Source organism: Cryptomeria japonica, chromosome 7 (assembly GCF_030272615.1).
Source record: "Cryptomeria japonica chromosome 7, Sugi_1.0, whole genome shotgun sequence".
Lineage (NCBI taxonomy): Eukaryota > Viridiplantae > Streptophyta > Pinopsida > Cupressales > Cupressaceae > Cryptomeria > Cryptomeria japonica.
The window spans coordinates 42,369,472-42,386,168 of NC_081411.1; the positions used below are offsets into that span (position 1 = coordinate 42,369,472).

Consider the following 16,697-nt stretch of genomic DNA (forward strand, 5'->3'; position numbering starts at 1 on the left):
AAAAGCAAGGTGCCAACAAAGATCAAGCACCAGGTACTTCTTCCAGACCAGAGGATAGAACAATTCGAGTGGAAGAATCCATGGAATCGATGGTACAGAATGATAGGCAGGAGGAAGGACAGGCACAGCATGTTTCATCCGATGGATCCCTCCAAGACTATGATTTAGATAATGATAATGAAGTAACATCTCCTCCCAGACAAGAAGAAATAGTACATAAAGAGATTCAAGTTCAAGAGACAAGATCAAATATCCCAGATTGGTTGAAGGAAAGATTGACTAAGGTGATCGTAATTGAGGACGAGGACAGTGCAATTGATTTAGAGAGCCTTGTTGGACGTTCACATATGACAACAGAGAAGAAGAAGGCTACAAAGATGTCCAAGATGGTTCGAGATGAGACTGGATCTAGAAAACTGCAGATAGCTACACCGGCAGCAGACAAATATGAGGGTGAGATCCTAGCAGAGGACTATCATATACAGACTATTGAATTAGGACCATCCACAGCAGAGCAGACTTTAGATGATGCCACCGATACATTTGAGGCATTGAAGGATAAGTTTAGAGAAGAAGTAGAAAAGAATAGAAAGCTTGAGAAAGAGGTCGGTGCATGGAGGACATATTTCAGTCACATCAATGAACCTTTGGGACGTCAGGATCCAGTTAGATCACCATTGCAGGCATTGCCCCTTCAATCAATCAATGAAGCAGAAAGATTCAGGAATATGGTCCAGCGTACATGTAGTTGGATGGATAGATCTCACACGGTGGCCATTGAGTTTGTTACAAGGATGTCGAAGATCACCCATCAGGCTATCCAAGTTCTTGAGATAATCCACAGATTGATGGCAACAGTAGCCGCATTTGCCCATACCAAGGACGTTGTCATCCCTGTCTTGAAAGTTATAAGACATACATCCAGAAGAATTTTAGCACAAGAAAAGATCTTGGAAGGTGATTCTCACAGTTTGTTTCAGTGGTCAACCTTACTCCATATAAAGAGTGTTCTCTTTGAGGACATCAGTGTCAGATGTGGTCAAGTTGAGGAGGTGATCAATCCGATCCAGGACAGAGTATTTGAGGTACTTCGTACCATTCTTGGCAGAAGGATCGAGGTCGAGACAGATGTGGATTTACAAGAATTTGAAGATAGAATCAAGATCATCTTTCGCAAGGACGCAGATGTTACAGATGAGCAGTATGATCAGATGTATGCCACCATGCTCCTGATTGATAGAACAAAGGAACTTGAACCTACTTGGGACACAGCTCTTCTAGATGCATTTGATCAGGTTATCCACTTAGAAGAGAGTATCAAGAATCTTCCCGAGATTCCAAGCACAGAAATCGAAGGAATCGTGACAAAATTCATTGCATATGCTAAGAAAGAGAATTGGAAAGGGAATAAGATTCTAGATGAAAGGTTGTTACAGATGACATGACATCTTATTTCTCATTGGTTGATACCTCCTAGATTTTTGTGCCAAATTTAATATTTGGCTATGTATTTAATGTTGTTCAGTAAAAAGGAGGTCATTTGTAACAAACCCTAATTAGGGTTTAGGTGTCATGATCTTGTCCATTGATTTACTTTCAATCTGGACCTTTCATTGTAACTGGGGATGCTATTTATACCCCCATTTTCCATTTCATTTGTAATAGAATAGTCAATAAAAAATAGAGAATAGAGTTAAGAGTGAAATAGAGAGATTAGAGTTAGAAGCAATTTTTATTTTGTAGCAAGATTGAGTCTTGAAGAGAGAAATTCAAGCAATTGTTGTATATGATGACTTGGAAATCAATAAAATATTGAAGTTATGGTGTTTTGTTGCAAATTTCTTAAGTTATCTTCATGGTTGTTGGATGTACTTGAATCACGCTCAATCAAAGTAGTTGTTAATTTGAAAGACTAAGTGTGAGATTTGATATTTGGTAGGATTCGCTATCCAAACCACTAGCTTCTTGCTGATTGTAGGAACGCCTTGCGTGGTCGACTGGAAAACATTTTGAGTCCTTAACCTTCAAGCATTTTCGCATCTAGGAGATGTACTTTCATAGTAGTGTCCTCGGTCTTTGATGCATTGAATACCATTATTACCTTAGAAGATCGCACTAATTTCAATTGAGTTGTTACCTTATGGCAAAATTGAAGTTAGTTGAGTCTTGCCAAATCTCATTCATGCTAAGTCGTTCATAGGGTTAGACTAGACTTCCTTAAACCCTATCTTTTTTCATTTTTTTGAAAGTTCCTTTAGATTAGTAAAATCTTCGAGCTTTTGAATCCGTAAGACGCCTTGAAGGAAACAGCAAATCACATCATACCACTAAAAAGCTTGTCCACACGTGGAGACCCCACTAAAAGAACCTTGGAGTCCATCTAACTGATCCTTTTTGCAGATCTTCAGCAGTTAGAGACTATTTTCTCAAGAGAGGATAAGATGCCTGTCGGTATTTTATTCTGTGTATGATTGTGTACAAAATACACGTCAACAGGTCGTCATCTAGAAAAGATTTCATCATCAAGATACTATAGAAGTAGGGAGTTTGACAATAGATCAAAAGATATATTTGATAGATAAAAATAAATAATAATGAGTTCAGTGGATAAACATAAAGTTATTAAAGTCAATAAGTTTGTGTTCAAATGGCAACGACATAGGGTTTTCAGTTGGAGATCCATGTTCGAATATCTTTTATTTTATTTTTTTTCTTCAATTTGTGTTAAAATAAAAGTGGCAAGCCACCATACTTTATTGATTGAGAAACTGGTTCAAAAGCTCAAGGAGGAAAGAAGCCAACAAGAAAACCTCCTATCCTTGCTCAAATACATCCGAGTAATCACTCCCAGATAAGTGGGGCATTGCGGAATAAGCATAAGCCCATTTTGTGTATATCCAACAATGATTGATGTCCATGAGATAACATCCCTTTGAATCATATAATCAAACAAATCACGTGCCTTCTGCATGCTTCCACATTTTGCAAACATGTACTGCATTTGCTTTAGCATCTCCAGGGCTTTTTTCAACAAGCAAATTTTGTGCATATCCAGAAATCATTGCATTCCATGAAATCAAAATAGGTTGCGGAATTTCTTGGAAAAGTTGCAGAGCCTCATCAAGAGCAGCATTTTGTGCATATGCTGTAATCATTGCATTCCAGGAAACCGTGTCTATGTTAGGCATTTTATCAAATAGTTCGCACGCCTTCTCTATGTTACCCTAATTTGCAAACATTCACTCCAGGGTATTCACCATGTTAACATTAGATTGAAACCCGCATCTTGTTATCTTCCCATGGATTTTCAAACCATGTTTTACAGATGTGACCTCAGAACACACAGAGAGAATAGTGAAGAAAGTGAACTCAAACACTTTGTGTGCATCCTCACTTTGGTCATACATTGACATGTATATCGTGTTTCCAGAAAACTAAAACCAATTTTTTTGTTTCCCCTTGAAAAGATATCGTTAGACCAATTCAGATACCCTCCATGTTGTTTCTTTCACTGCTCTTCGTCATCAATGCAGTTTAATTTTCAGATTTTCTTGGGTTTATGAGGGCAATCTATGCCCTCAAGTTTTGTATTCTGTAGAGAATTTTGGCAAGCATTTTAACGCCCTTGTGATTTCTTTGCAGACTTCTCTCCACTTTCAGGTTTGTTTGTAATTGCTCAGTGTTGTTGCTGCTCCTGTTCGTCTCCAGCCAGTGTGTCGTACCCTTTTCTTTGTTCTCTGTTCAGATATTTTTTACTTCCCCTGTACCTTACCATGCACTTCTTTAGCGCCCTCCAATCTCTTATTAAGCTAAACCTCACATACATTCATTTTCATTCTTCCACGCCTAGATTTCTACATTACCCTGAATGTAGATGCGACTGAGACTAAAGTACTCATGGTAGAAAGATAAGAATCTTAACTTCAATCCTATATAATTTTTCTACAAGATTCTGAATGTAGATGCGACTGAGACTGAGACTGAGACTAATTATAGCAAATGTAAAACCTCTGCTGTTGATGTAAGAGTGGATTTTCTTACCCTCTGAAAGGGCTTTCTTGGAAATATAGGCCTGCAATAGTTGAAGATATGTAGAAGATTTTACCAAATTGTATGAAGTAAATAGAATGTGAAGAGCCTCCTTCAAGTGGCCATCCATACAGAGAGCTCTGAGATTCAGATTGAAATGGAAATTGGACGACATTATATGAATTTGTGATGTCATCTCCAGGTAGGCACTTCACCCAACATGCCAGCTGACAAGCTGGAATTAGTAAACAATTTCGCCACATTGGAACCTTCAACCACTACGGACCCCTGCTCCAAATTAACACCCAAATTAGCAAGGTGATCAGCAACTTGGTTCGCCTCTCTGTAGCAGTGAGAAAACTTGTATGAATGAAATCGTGGTAGGAGCCTCCAGACTTCCCGGAGAACATATTGAAGATCCCATGATACTATAGAGCAAGAAGATAATGCAGATGCGACAACTTGGGAATCCCCTTCAATGTGTATCTTTCTTATACCCATGGCTAGAGACAATCTGATACCCTCCAAGAGAGCTCTAGCCTCAGCAAGATTATTAAAGCCATCAGTGAGTCGGGAGTAAAAAGCTTTCAAGAACTTGCCTGAGAAATCCCGAATAGCACAGCCTACACCCGATCTGCCTGGGTTTCCTTTGGAAGCCCCATCGAAGTTTAACTTAACATATGAATCTGAAGGACATTGCCACCTAACTTGGTTTCTAATATCCTTTTTGGATGCTTTTCCCACCAATACCCCTCAGAAAGGAATAGAAATCTTCTTCTAGTTGTTAAGTATTTTGGAATCAAAAGAAGAGAATGTAGACGATAGATTTTTTGTCCTTGAAACATAAGAATTCACACATTCTGTGATCGACTGCTCCATAAGACCACACGCCTTGTCAATCTCCATGACCTCTTTCATAAATATCCTCTTATTACGCTCCCACCAAATCCCCCATACCACAAGTGCTGGAATAATCCTCCAAATAGCTGCAAAGAAGGAGCTTTTATGCAATAAAGGCCACCCATTCACCCATTGGGAAAGAGAACTAGGAATCGGAGCAGTCCAACCTAGTTTATCCAACACTGCACCCCAACATTTCCAAGCAAAGTCACAAGTGAGAAGCAAGTGATCTGCATCTTCTCTAAATTGCAACACAAAACACACAAAAAATTATCAGAGATACCCAATCTGTGCAGTCGATCACCAGTGAGAATACGATTATGTAAAGCTAGCCATAAGAATGCACCAGCCTTAGGAAGAACCACATCATGCCAACAAAAGGAACGTTCTCTAGATTTCGCTGGATACACACCCTTTGACAGTGAAAGATACCCTTCCTTAACCAAATATTTTCCACTTTTACTAAATGCCCAAATTAATTTATCTTCCTCATTGGAAACAAAGACCGACCTCTGATTTAAGATATTAACAAGTTCATCTTTTTCCTCTGCTGGGATCACACCATCCGGTATATCCTTCCACTTAGCCCTGACTACACCATCTGCCACGGAAAAGGAAAGATAATCACAAACCTTCTTACCCCACAACCTCTCCAAATCAGCCTGAGCATTAGGAAATTTACCCATTGAGTCAAGAGGGGGGAGACCATTCCAAGATTCTCTCCAAAAGAGAGCTTTGGATGCTGAATTTATCTCCCATGAAAGGTAAGCAAGAAGAAGTACCCTACTCTTTACCAATAGATTCCACGTTGCAGATCCCCAGAGGATTCCTCATGGTGAATATTCTTTCCGGCTCATCTGAGTCCAAGTATTTAATCCTAATTATTCTTGCTCAAAGAGCTGATGGATTCTCATAAAATTTCCAGGCCAACTTGGCCCCTAGACTAAGATTTCTGTCTAGAAGATTATGGGTCCCTACGCCACCATGAGACCTTGGTAAACACATTTTCTCCCATGAGATCAACACAATCTTTTTCTTGTCGTCTAAATTGCCTTTCCATATGAAATCCCGAAGGCATTTCTTAATTGATTCTAAAACCCCCCTAGGGGCAAGGAGGACTGTCATCACATAATTCGGAATAGAGCTAAGAATGGCTTTAACCAAAAGAATCCTTCCAGCCAAAGATAACCATCTGGCCTCCATGATGCAATTCGGTCTTTGATATTTTGGATAATGGAGCTCCTTAAGAATGCCATTTCTTCTTAGCATCCTTAAGAATACAGATCCTAGTAGAATTGCTACAGTCCTCGAATACCAAGAGTTGCAATCTTAAAAATATACCCAGAGAATTACCCATCACTTCTAAGATCTATGTGTCCCTATATTCCAGAGGCAGAGAAGGGAAGGAGATCCACACCGGGACAATGGAACAAAAACTTTGGCTGGGAATGAAGTTTGGATACCAGATCTGAGTAATCAAGCCTCTACCAGCAATAAACCAGTCCTTTTTTCTGTGGATCCTATCTCGTGACTCATTGTCTTCAAAAAGTACCATGAAAAACCCCTCCCCATTATCTATACAAAAGGAATCCGTAACCCCTTCCCAATTCTTTCCCACCCATTGACAAATAAAATTCTGATCAGGGACAAAATCAACTATCTTACCGATTAGGGCCCGAGATTTTAGGTCTTCTACCTGAGCATTAATCATCCTTTCGAGAATAAATATGCTATGGTCTCCGCTTTCTGGTTGAACAACTTGGTGTAGAATAGGATGAAGCTGTCTTTGGTTCTCCCACCCAGCCTGTCCGTTAGGGGAACGATTTGTGTTCCTATCGAACAGCCTCTGTGAGTCCTTGTTCATCTTTTGTGAAGCCTCCTTCTGTGCATTTGAGTTGAAAGAGACTCCATTCCCAATAATTTTACTATGGTCTCCACCTTCTGAGTGAACAGCTTGCTGTAGAGTAGGATGAAGTTTTCTTTGGTTCTCCCACTCAGCCTGTACGTTGGGAAAATGATTTGTGTACCTATCGATCAGCCTCCGTGGGTCCTTGTTCATCTTTTGAGAAACCTCCTTCTGTGCATTTGGGTTGAAAGGGACTCCATTCCCCTTAATGGGAATGTTATTGGGGTAGGTGCAGTGCTTACACAGTGGAGACTCTGAGCCACACATGTCAAAAACGGGTTGTTTCTGGAAAACCCTTCTCTGCCTCTGCCATTGCAAGTGATTGTTTATGGCCCTTGGATTTCTCTGGTAGTTATTCTGCCTATGCCGTGACCTGCCGTCCCTGATCCCCCAACTGTCAAAACGATCCCACCGAGGATAGGTAAAGGAATCCCTCGTCTGAAATCTCCAGCGACCTCCCATTGTGGGTTCCCTTTTCCATTCCCGCTCCATTCAAGACTAAATCATTCGTATGTTTTCTTATATTGTGATTGCATCAGAAATTTGCTATAGTTGTTACTACTAAAAACCGGTTAGATTCAACGATATGACAACGATCCTACAAGCATGGCATTCCACGAGGCCACACTTCTTTCTGACATTTCCTCAAACAGTTGGTGTGCATCCTCAACTCTCGCTGTTGAGAATCACCTGATGGCACTTGTGCTCTGGGAACGTTTCTTTCCACTCCCTCTTGATCTCCCAGTGACCTTCCCCAAGAAATTTCATTGAGAGTCTCTTTCATTTGGCAGCGTTGGTCTGCCATTCCATTCCATTCCAAAGATCCCCTGCACTCCTCCCCCATAGAACTAGCTTCCAACCATCTCACTCTGTTCCCCTCTATTTACAATGAAGATTGCTCCATATATTTTCTTACATATTTCTCACTTGTTATGTAGACTCTTTAAGATTATTAGTGTTGATTATTATGTTTGAATCTGGCTTAAATGATTTCTAAGTTGAATATATTGAATGGAAAGAAGTTCTCCCTTGTGACCTCCAATATCTTTAGACAGAAAAAAATATAGTATGAAGATGTTAAATCTGAAACTATAGAATGTGAGCACAAATATTATCAAATAAACCTTCCCCCACTAACAGGTTTTAAATTAAATACTTAAAAGCACTTGAATGTGAATTGGTAGAAGAAATAAAATTTGAGCACTGCTCATTATCAAAGAAAAGCTTTCTTCATCAAGATATTGACTATAAATGTAGAATGCTGAGAGTAGATGAAAAGATATATTGCATACATGAAATATATAATAATTTGCTCAAAGGTGTAAATATAAAGCTATTAAATCTGAATCTACGAAATGTGAGTATAAATATTATAAGTTTTCCCCTTCTATTAGGATTTAAGTTAACGGCACTTGATTATTTGTTGAAAAACAAGTAATAGCAGCTCCTATGAACCTTCTTGCCCTCCCTGAATTGTCTAAGTCAGCTAGGGATTTTCCCATTACTGTAAGTGAATTGGGTAATGAATTTTAAGCCATGAAAAAATGGCTGAACAAAATCCAACCTCACTTTGCCTGCTCTACGTTGATTCGTTTTGGCCAGAAAGAGCTGGATGTTGTTAGTTTGCATATGGGCTAGACCATTCTGCTTTTTCCATTTTATTGAAGGCTATAATCAATGAAAGCTATGGGAGGGCTGACAAAGACCTCATAACTCTGCAAACTCATAAAAGCATGGTATTGGCTGTCAAACATACACAAGGTAATGATCCAGGGCTTGCTCTGCAAGGTAGAGAGGTTTTGTAAAGCCTTCCACCTTTATTTCTGTTCGGTTTTGTGGGATTTGCACAGTGCCAAGAACTGTTGCCATCAGTTTGCTTGTTTATCTTGTTTCTCAGCTTGACACGTAATGAAGAAAGGGCTTTTTCTTCTAACATAAATCTAAGGAAATAAAATCAACCAATATTGCTAATTTGCATGATTCTCAACAATTCGAAACTACAGAAAAATGTTAACAGCAATAAAAGTAAACACAAACCTTCCAAAGCAGCCCAAGTCGTGCTAGAGGGTTCTGGACCTGCAATCCAACAGAAGCAGGTATGCTCTTGTAAATCTATTGGATTCTGTAGGTTTACTCTGTCTCCAACCTAGAAGCCGTTTTATATTCCTCATATTTATGTTCTGTTTTGGAATTAGACAAATTAAATCAGAAATCATTTCCACATGTTCTGCATACTATTTATGAGCCTACTCTGTCCAGAGAATAAATCCTACAGGAAGATGCAAATAAAAAATACTGCGGTCTAAATTTTACGGAAAACAAACCAAATCCCAAAATTAAAAACAGAGGAAAAATCGAAACCAATGAAATTACCTTTGAAACCTTAGAAAGAGGAGGCAATTGAATCCTCTTGAAACAATAACAATATAGATGCATGTGATAGCCTACTCGCCGTATAGAGGCGCATATTTGGAAACCCTGTTTAGTTTTAAAACAAACCGAGAGCCTCTGCATAAGTAATATGTAGTATTCATGTTAAGTGTTTGACAAAATGCGTCAACGAGATACTGTAGTGCTGAATGCAATCGCCTCTGAATATGCACAAAATGGGAGTGTTGAAATATCCTTGGAATTTTTTAAGCAAATGCAATGAGAAGGCATGAAGCTGAACTCATTAACCTGAAAGCCAGCACCCTCTCGGTGTGTCCTGAAGTAGTAAATTTGGATCTGGTTACGAAATCCCCCAAAATGTTTTCTACTCATATCGGGCAAGTGTACCATCGATCAATGCAGAATAAAATCTGCAAAGGCAAACAATTTCAAACAATATAACAGCACAGATACCACGATTAATGTTTCAAAAATGCAAAATTCCACAACGGAAATCAACATTTATCCCATTGTAAGGAAAGCTACATTTATCCCACGTTACCCCATTGTAAGCAAAGCAACATTCCACACGTGGTCCATTGATCTTTGATTTATGTTTCTTTTTAAGAAATTGCCTTCATTCTTTGTTTGCGAAATTTACACTGGAGAAGCAGTGTACAGATCCACGAACTAAAATAAGAGAAAATCTTTACTCGCAGAGAAAACCCCTAGAAAGCCGCCAGATATCAATGCCACACGATAACATCAAAGATAACAGAGCTCGGAGGAAAAAAGTTTAAGAATTTTTTTATGTTTCTTAATGAAAAGAAAGGTGCATTGTGATGGAGAAATCAGTATTGCAGGCACATTACCCCAATTAAGCAAAGGAACGTCGTACGCATGGTCAATCGATCCTTGATTTATCTTCTACCTGGTCACAAAACTTAAATAAATGGTTTATTTTGAATTATTTTACAAATTTATTTATTTTAATTAATATTTGTTATTAAAATTTATATTAATAAAAAGATAATATAGTATATATAAAATAATGCACATTTTCAATTATCTAAATATTATATTATTTAAATGATTGAATTCTATTAAAAATTTCATAATTTGATATATTTTTATTTTTGAATTCTTATTTATTATAATATAATTATTTTCAAAATTGTAAATTGATTGATTACGTAGGAGTGAATTATTTGTTGGTTAAGACTAAGTGATGTGGAGTTACTAGTATATCCTAGTGTGAACTCATTTGTAGGGGTTAAAATTTTATATCGTAGTGTGAACTCATTTGTAGGGGCAATTGAATTTTAACTATCATGTTATGCTTTATTTGTTTCTTTCAAACTTTTGCACATTTTTCTAGCGATTTTTTTTTATATGATTATAAAGGCCATAGTGACATATATTTAGGATTGAATGCAATGTATTTGGTCGTAAATTCACAATGAATAAGATAAACAATTTGTGGGCCTCCACTGAGGCATGTAAATTATATCTAACCATTATTGCACGACATGTGTGCCAACATTATGGTATTAGCTATTGAAGTGTGTCAATTGGATATGTTGATTATGGCTCCACATGCCATATTCTAGTATTAGATATGTTCAAAATTATGGATAAGGTCACAGTTTTGTAGGTCTCTAATCATGGTGTGTAAATTATGTATGATTAAATTATGGTACTAGATGTGTGCCACATTATGATATTAGCTATTGAAGTGTGAAATTGGATATGATGATTATGGCTCTATATGTCATATTGTTATATTAGATATGTTAAAATTTATGAATATAGTTACTATTTTGTAGGTCTGCAATCATGGTGTGTAAATTATGTATGATCATTATCGCACTACATGTGTGTCACATTACGCTATTAACTATTCAAGTGTATCAATCAGATATGATGATTATGGCTCTGCATGCCAAATTCTAATATTTTCTATTGAATTAGTTATTAGTAAGAGGATTATTTTGGAGGAAAGAAACACATTCTAAAAAATTTCAGCCATTTGAATCATTATATATAAAATTTGAAAACTATTTGTAATGGTAGTGACTAGTACAAAAGGTTCAAGGTAGATTTAATAGAGAAAATTGAGAAGAATATTGTATGAAACATTGTAATGTCCCCTTCTCATTGACGACCTTCCAGTGGTCCATTAGCCTATTCCTGAGACCTGTAGGCTAGGTGGAATGAAGAATGAGGGTCCAACATTGATGAAACGAGGACTTACTATTTTTAGTAAGTTAGGGAATGGCTATTTTGGTGATACTGTCCTACTAAGCTCTCCATGCTCTATCTCTGGACGTGAAGATCATGCTTTTCGGAGCATTAGTTCTTGACTTACTATTTTTAGTAAGTGGCAGTGTGGCATAATTCTATTTTTGGCAGTGGACAAGGTCCTAATTCTGTAGCAGTTCGGTGGTCTTCCTGGCTCATTTTCATCCTAGTTTTGACAATAATCAGTACGGGAGTCATATGTGACACAATTAAATATTATTTCCTTATCCTAAGGTTTAATATTTAATTAATCTAATTAATTGCTACTAATTATTGAATTTGGGATTGATGTCTATATTCTCCTAAGTATTTGGCAAATTTCATGTTTAATAAAGAGATGTCAAAATTATTGAGAGAGATATTATTTTATGACTTATCTCTAATGTTGCTAAGTGAATTTTGTGGGCCCATGCCTTTTGGCATGAGAGTTGAATTGAGAGTATGGCGCCACTTTGGGGTTCACGTGGGGTGGAATGAAATGCAAATGAGAGAAGTTGAGTTTGAGGGAATTTGCATTTGGTTTTGATGGTGTGAAGTTATAAATAAGAGACTTGGGCTCCCATTTGCATCATCTTGAAAAATTGTAATGTTATGCTGTCGGTTTGGCGACAGAACTTGAGGCTTCGAAGTGCTTCTCAGTTTTGTACTTGAAACATAGTACCTAGATGCGTGCTATATTCTACTACAATCTCAGAGGTACCTTAGACATTTTTTGGTGTTGAAGTGATTCTGGAGACTTGCTGGTTTGCCTGTGGTTGAAGTACCTTTTCGATCATACCTCTCTGCTGAAGTGACTGATGGTTATGGGTATCATCTCTCCCTTCCTTCCCAACACTGGCGATATACTTTGTGAGTTTATAGCTTGTTTGTTTGAGTTTTGAATTTTCTATGTTAAACCGAAATTCTTAGGCATAGCGTGGGTTTTTATTTTGCATTGGGATGCATGCAAAAATTAATATGGGGTTGTTTGGATTGTGGTTTTAGTCGGTTGTTGTTGCACGGGATATATTGTGGGTTTGGGACTAGTTTGAAGTGATTTGGATGTATTTTGAGGGAGTTATGAGTATTTTAGCATTTCCATAGGCTGTTGATTTGTAATTTCAGCTTGTAGATTGGTTGTAGCAAAAATTCATGTTCTTATTGATAATAATCTACATTACTCTCCTTCTCTTATCTCTATTTTTGTAAGGTTAAGTAGTAGTACTACTAACCAGTTCTGCTTTGTAACTCTCATCCCACTGAAAAAGTGGAAGAGGTTGGCTTGTCGCCTACTATCAAGCAACTTTGTAATTTCAGTCCTCCCACTGCATAAGTGGTCGAGTGATAGTTATGTGTAATGGTTCTGTTGGGAGTATTTAAAAATGAGTCAAGTTTATAGGCCCATTTCAAAATTTTGCCCTGCATTTCCAAAATGATTAAAATAAGTCAGTTTGAATGGCCTAGTTAGCAAGGGGGTAAAATGGAGCCGGTTGATTTTTAGAGGGTAAGGCTCAAGATTCATGTCCCACACCTTTCATTTGGCGTATTTAGTGCGTTGCAACTTTCAGAATTCAATTTGGAGAAGTTTATCAAGTACCCGTTTTGAGGGGTGAGCTGAAAGTGCATTCTAGGCACAAGTGCAAATTTTATTAAGTAGCCTACTTTGGGTGTTTATATCTTTTGCCATGTTTATTATCATGAAGAATTTCAAAATGGATTGAATTTTATGCATAAATGTGAGTCAACATGCAAAATTTCAAGTCCTTATGAATCCGTTTGCTCAATTTTCAAAGCTCAATCCATTTGTAGTTTGTGATGTTTGCACGAGTGTAAAAATGTCCTGGTGAGCGTCATGTCAGAATGTTTGTTCCGGGCTAATGTTGGTATAAATGGTGAGCTACATTTCAAATTTCAAGGCTCTATCAATCTGTTTGATCGGTTTTCAAAAGGACTCATTTTGCCATCAAATTCAGTTATCCGCACTTCCAGTGTTAGATCAGTTAATGTAGCCATTTTGGTGAGCGCGCCATTTGCATCCTGTCAGTCGGGTGATCAAACTGAGAATTCAAAGATTTAATATGTACTTAAAGGTACCTATGTTCCGAATTTGAGAGCCTACGGAGGTCGTTTGATATTTTTGAGAAAGGCATCATGTGTTGCCAGAGCATTGACTTCATCAGGTCCGCAGTGCCGACAAAGCCAGTTGGCCGTTTTCGGAAATTAATATCTCTTCACTCGGGACTCGTCGTGAGAAACCGTTTGGTAGAAGTCATCCTTGTATATCAGAGTATACGCCTGTCAGATGGCGAGCTCCAGAAAGGTGTTTTGACAGGTTTGAAAATTACGTCTTCGCGATTAAATGCGAAAATTGTGGCGTAATTGCCTGAAGGTTGTAAAATGCGGATTAATGATCCGAAAACGATGCCGATCGTTTCCAGAGGTGTGTTTGAGGTTCGTGAGGTGTTTTAGAGGTCAGTTGTCTGAAAATTAAAAAAAATTAGCCAGACCCACTTTGGGGCCTGACCTGGCTGGCCATTTCACGCATCTTTTCAGGCAAGGTTTTTTTTTTAAAAAAAAATCATATGTTATATGATTTATGTTTTATAGGAGTTCATGAGGAATGCAGTCTGAGAGGTGTTATACCAATAATCTTCTCTTAGCAATGTGTTTGGCTGGAAGCAATTAAACTTCTAGTAATTGCCAGCACAACTCCTCCATGCATGGAATTAGAAGTGGTGTTTGAAAAGGGCTTTGTAAACTTTCAAACATATTAAAATGGCAACAAATTGCTAAGTGCCAAAACAAAAATCCATGCAAATGTAAATGGCTGGTTCAAAGCAAAATCCAAGGTGTATGGGCCTGTGGAGTTGTGAAGGTTTTGTTAATTCCAGTAAATGCAAGCTACAGGTGTAGTTCCAGCCAAAATCTCCTCCCCTACGTGGCTTTGGAAAAGTTTTCAACAAATGCAAATCAATAAGCCCATTAAAACTTTAAATTAATGTAGATTTGCAATGTGACAGGTAAAAGTGCAGTTTTAACTTCTCAACAAATGGCAAATGCAACTCAGAATTAATCTCTCACGTGGATGGCCAAAGAGCAGCATTTAGAAACTTTTTGGCAAATGAATGCCAGTGACAGATTATATTGCCAAAACTAATCCTCATCCCTGCGTGGATCTGAGGTAAAAGACAATGAAACTCCCAAACAAATGCAATTGGCTGGTATAAAATCATAAACCCCTCTTTCACGTGGAGCATGGCTTTGGCATAAATTTATTGATTTTCAGATTTATGCAAAACTCCAAATTGCAAAGACCACGTGGTGGGTGAGTTGCATAGGTAGAAGGAATTAAAACTCCAAGGAGATTGCAGCAAACGAAATTGGCAGCCATGAAAAATTCTTAGAAATTGCTTCAAAAAATGCATTCTCAGGCAAAATGCAAACAGCAAAAACTTGAAGCAAATACACTTGGCTGTTGTAAAGCCCACTCCCCATCGTTCTTTGCTGGCATCCTCTATGTGGCAGTGAAAAGAGGCATTGAAGGTTTCAAGCAAATCCATGAGGCGCCATTAAAAATCTCAAGAAAAGAGCTCCAAAAGTGCAGCTACAGGCAAATCACTTTATCCCACATTGGCTGGGAAAAGGTTTTTTTTAATATTTATATGCAATGCTCCAAAATACTAATATGTCTAAGCCATAAAAGCTTTTGACACAAGGTGCTTATGGACGCCCAAGGCGGGCCCATGCGCGAGCACGCTTCCCGGGGTGACAAAGGTGACTGGGCGACGACTAGGTGGACCCCACGCAGGCACGCTTCCCGAGGCAGACAGGCAAAATTTTGCAGACAAAGGCCAGGTTAACGAGCGAGCAAGTTCGAGAGAGATCAACGGCTCGTGCTATTTCGCGAAGGGAGATGCACGTAGTTTAAACCCCACGAAATAGCGAAAGTGAACGAGAGCCGTCCACGTGGCACACAGGTGGCGGGTACAGTCAGCGGTCCAGCAGGAGGGTCCCGATGAGGTGGCACCCAGTGGCGATGACGTGGTATACAAGCAAGCAGCCCAGTGGCGTTGACATGGCCAACAAGTGGCAAAAGATGAGGTGTCATCCCAGGTGGCGTCCGGTCAACCCCATCGACCAATCAGAAGCCACCACGTGGCCAGGCGTTAGAGCACAAATGGAGGCAAAAATCAAAATTAAAATGAATAAATGATATAGTTTTGACTATATTAAAATTCGAAATATTTAAATGACTGAGCACAAATGGGAATTAATTCGCCCAGGGTCTAAATTTTGGCCAAAATATAAAGTATTATATATCGTCGGAAAGCTCTCGGAGTGAGGAATCTGATTATGAGGTTAATTTTGACAAATGTGGGATATTTTGGAGGCAATTTCCATGAGAACAAAATTCAGTTAGAGGGGAGACACTTGGCAATTTTCAGTTGTAGATTTGATTCTCTTCCCTCTCCTTCTTATTCCAAATTCTTCTCAGTTGTAAGGGTTCCAGAATTCTGTGAGGAAGTGCTCCAGTTTTCATGGCTTCCATTTTCTGAAATTCTTGACCCAAACTTGTAAAGTTCTATGGATCTATTTAGGGTATAGAGGCTACATTGCAGGATGACAGATTATTTTCTAGTTGCAGGTCTTACTTGTGTCAGGCATGAGTAAATTTCCCATGATATTGTCTCTATGTATGCATTTAATTGTTATGAATTGAATCCTCAAGGAGGCTTATAATTTGTCATCTCAAGGAGATTGTATGACTGTTTGTAGGCATTCTTTAATGAAGAGTTTAAATTCCATAATCAGTCATAAACAATGGAATGTGTCCCAGATCTGATAATTTTATGAATGGATTGAGTAATGCATTAGTACAAGGTATTAATGCAGGGATATGTTGTAAGGAAAACCAATTTGCAACTGTGATTAACATTTTGTAGTTCTGTGTGTGTGACTTTGTTGCCCAATGAACAAGGCACTGGTCTTGCAAGTTTGGGGATGGTTTCAGATCAACATTTTAAAAGACAAATCTATTTCCCTTTATGTGTAGGGGTGTGTTATTTTCATTCCAAGCTCTGTTTTCATTTATGATTTATACAGATCTAGCCAATCTGCAATGTGTTTCTAGATGTGGTGAGCTTGTGAAATGATCTATCTGCTTAGTGTTGATGCAGTTATGTGTCTTTAATTGTTGTATTTAGTGCATCAA

At 38.2% G+C, this 16,697-nt stretch overlaps 1 protein-coding gene across 3 annotated transcripts; it reads right to left on the bottom strand.

Annotated features, from left to right (window-relative positions):
• Window positions 1–2,658: 2,658 nt before the first annotated feature.
• On the bottom strand, window positions 2,659–10,105 carry LOC131056233 (uncharacterized). 3 transcript variants are annotated; one of them, XM_057990592.2, is made up of 5 exons: window positions 9,768–10,105; window positions 9,515–9,636; window positions 9,209–9,313; window positions 8,873–9,015; window positions 2,659–8,658 (listed from the first exon to the last, which is right to left on the bottom strand). In XM_057990592.2, exon 5 carries the CDS (start codon window positions 7,325–7,327, stop codon window positions 6,299–6,301), a length of 1,029 nt encoding a protein of 342 aa, XP_057846575.2. In that variant the 5' UTR covers window positions 7,328–8,658; window positions 8,873–9,015; window positions 9,209–9,313; window positions 9,515–9,636; window positions 9,768–10,105; the 3' UTR covers window positions 2,659–6,298. The 3 variants fall into 3 exon arrangements, 2 of the variants coding, with proteins under 2 accessions (XP_057846575.2, XP_059065158.1); XM_059209175.1 differs by having other exon boundaries at window positions 9,209–9,343; XR_009358515.1 differs by lacking the exon at window positions 2,659–8,658 and adding an exon at window positions 8,737–8,775.
• Between the last annotated feature and the right edge of the window lie 6,592 nt (window positions 10,106–16,697).

Excerpts from the sequence above, each read along its gene's own strand:
- LOC131056233 (XM_057990592.2), bottom strand. The coding sequence starts at position 7,327 with ATGGAGCGGGAATGGAAAAGGGAACCCACAATGGGAGGTCGCTGGAGA.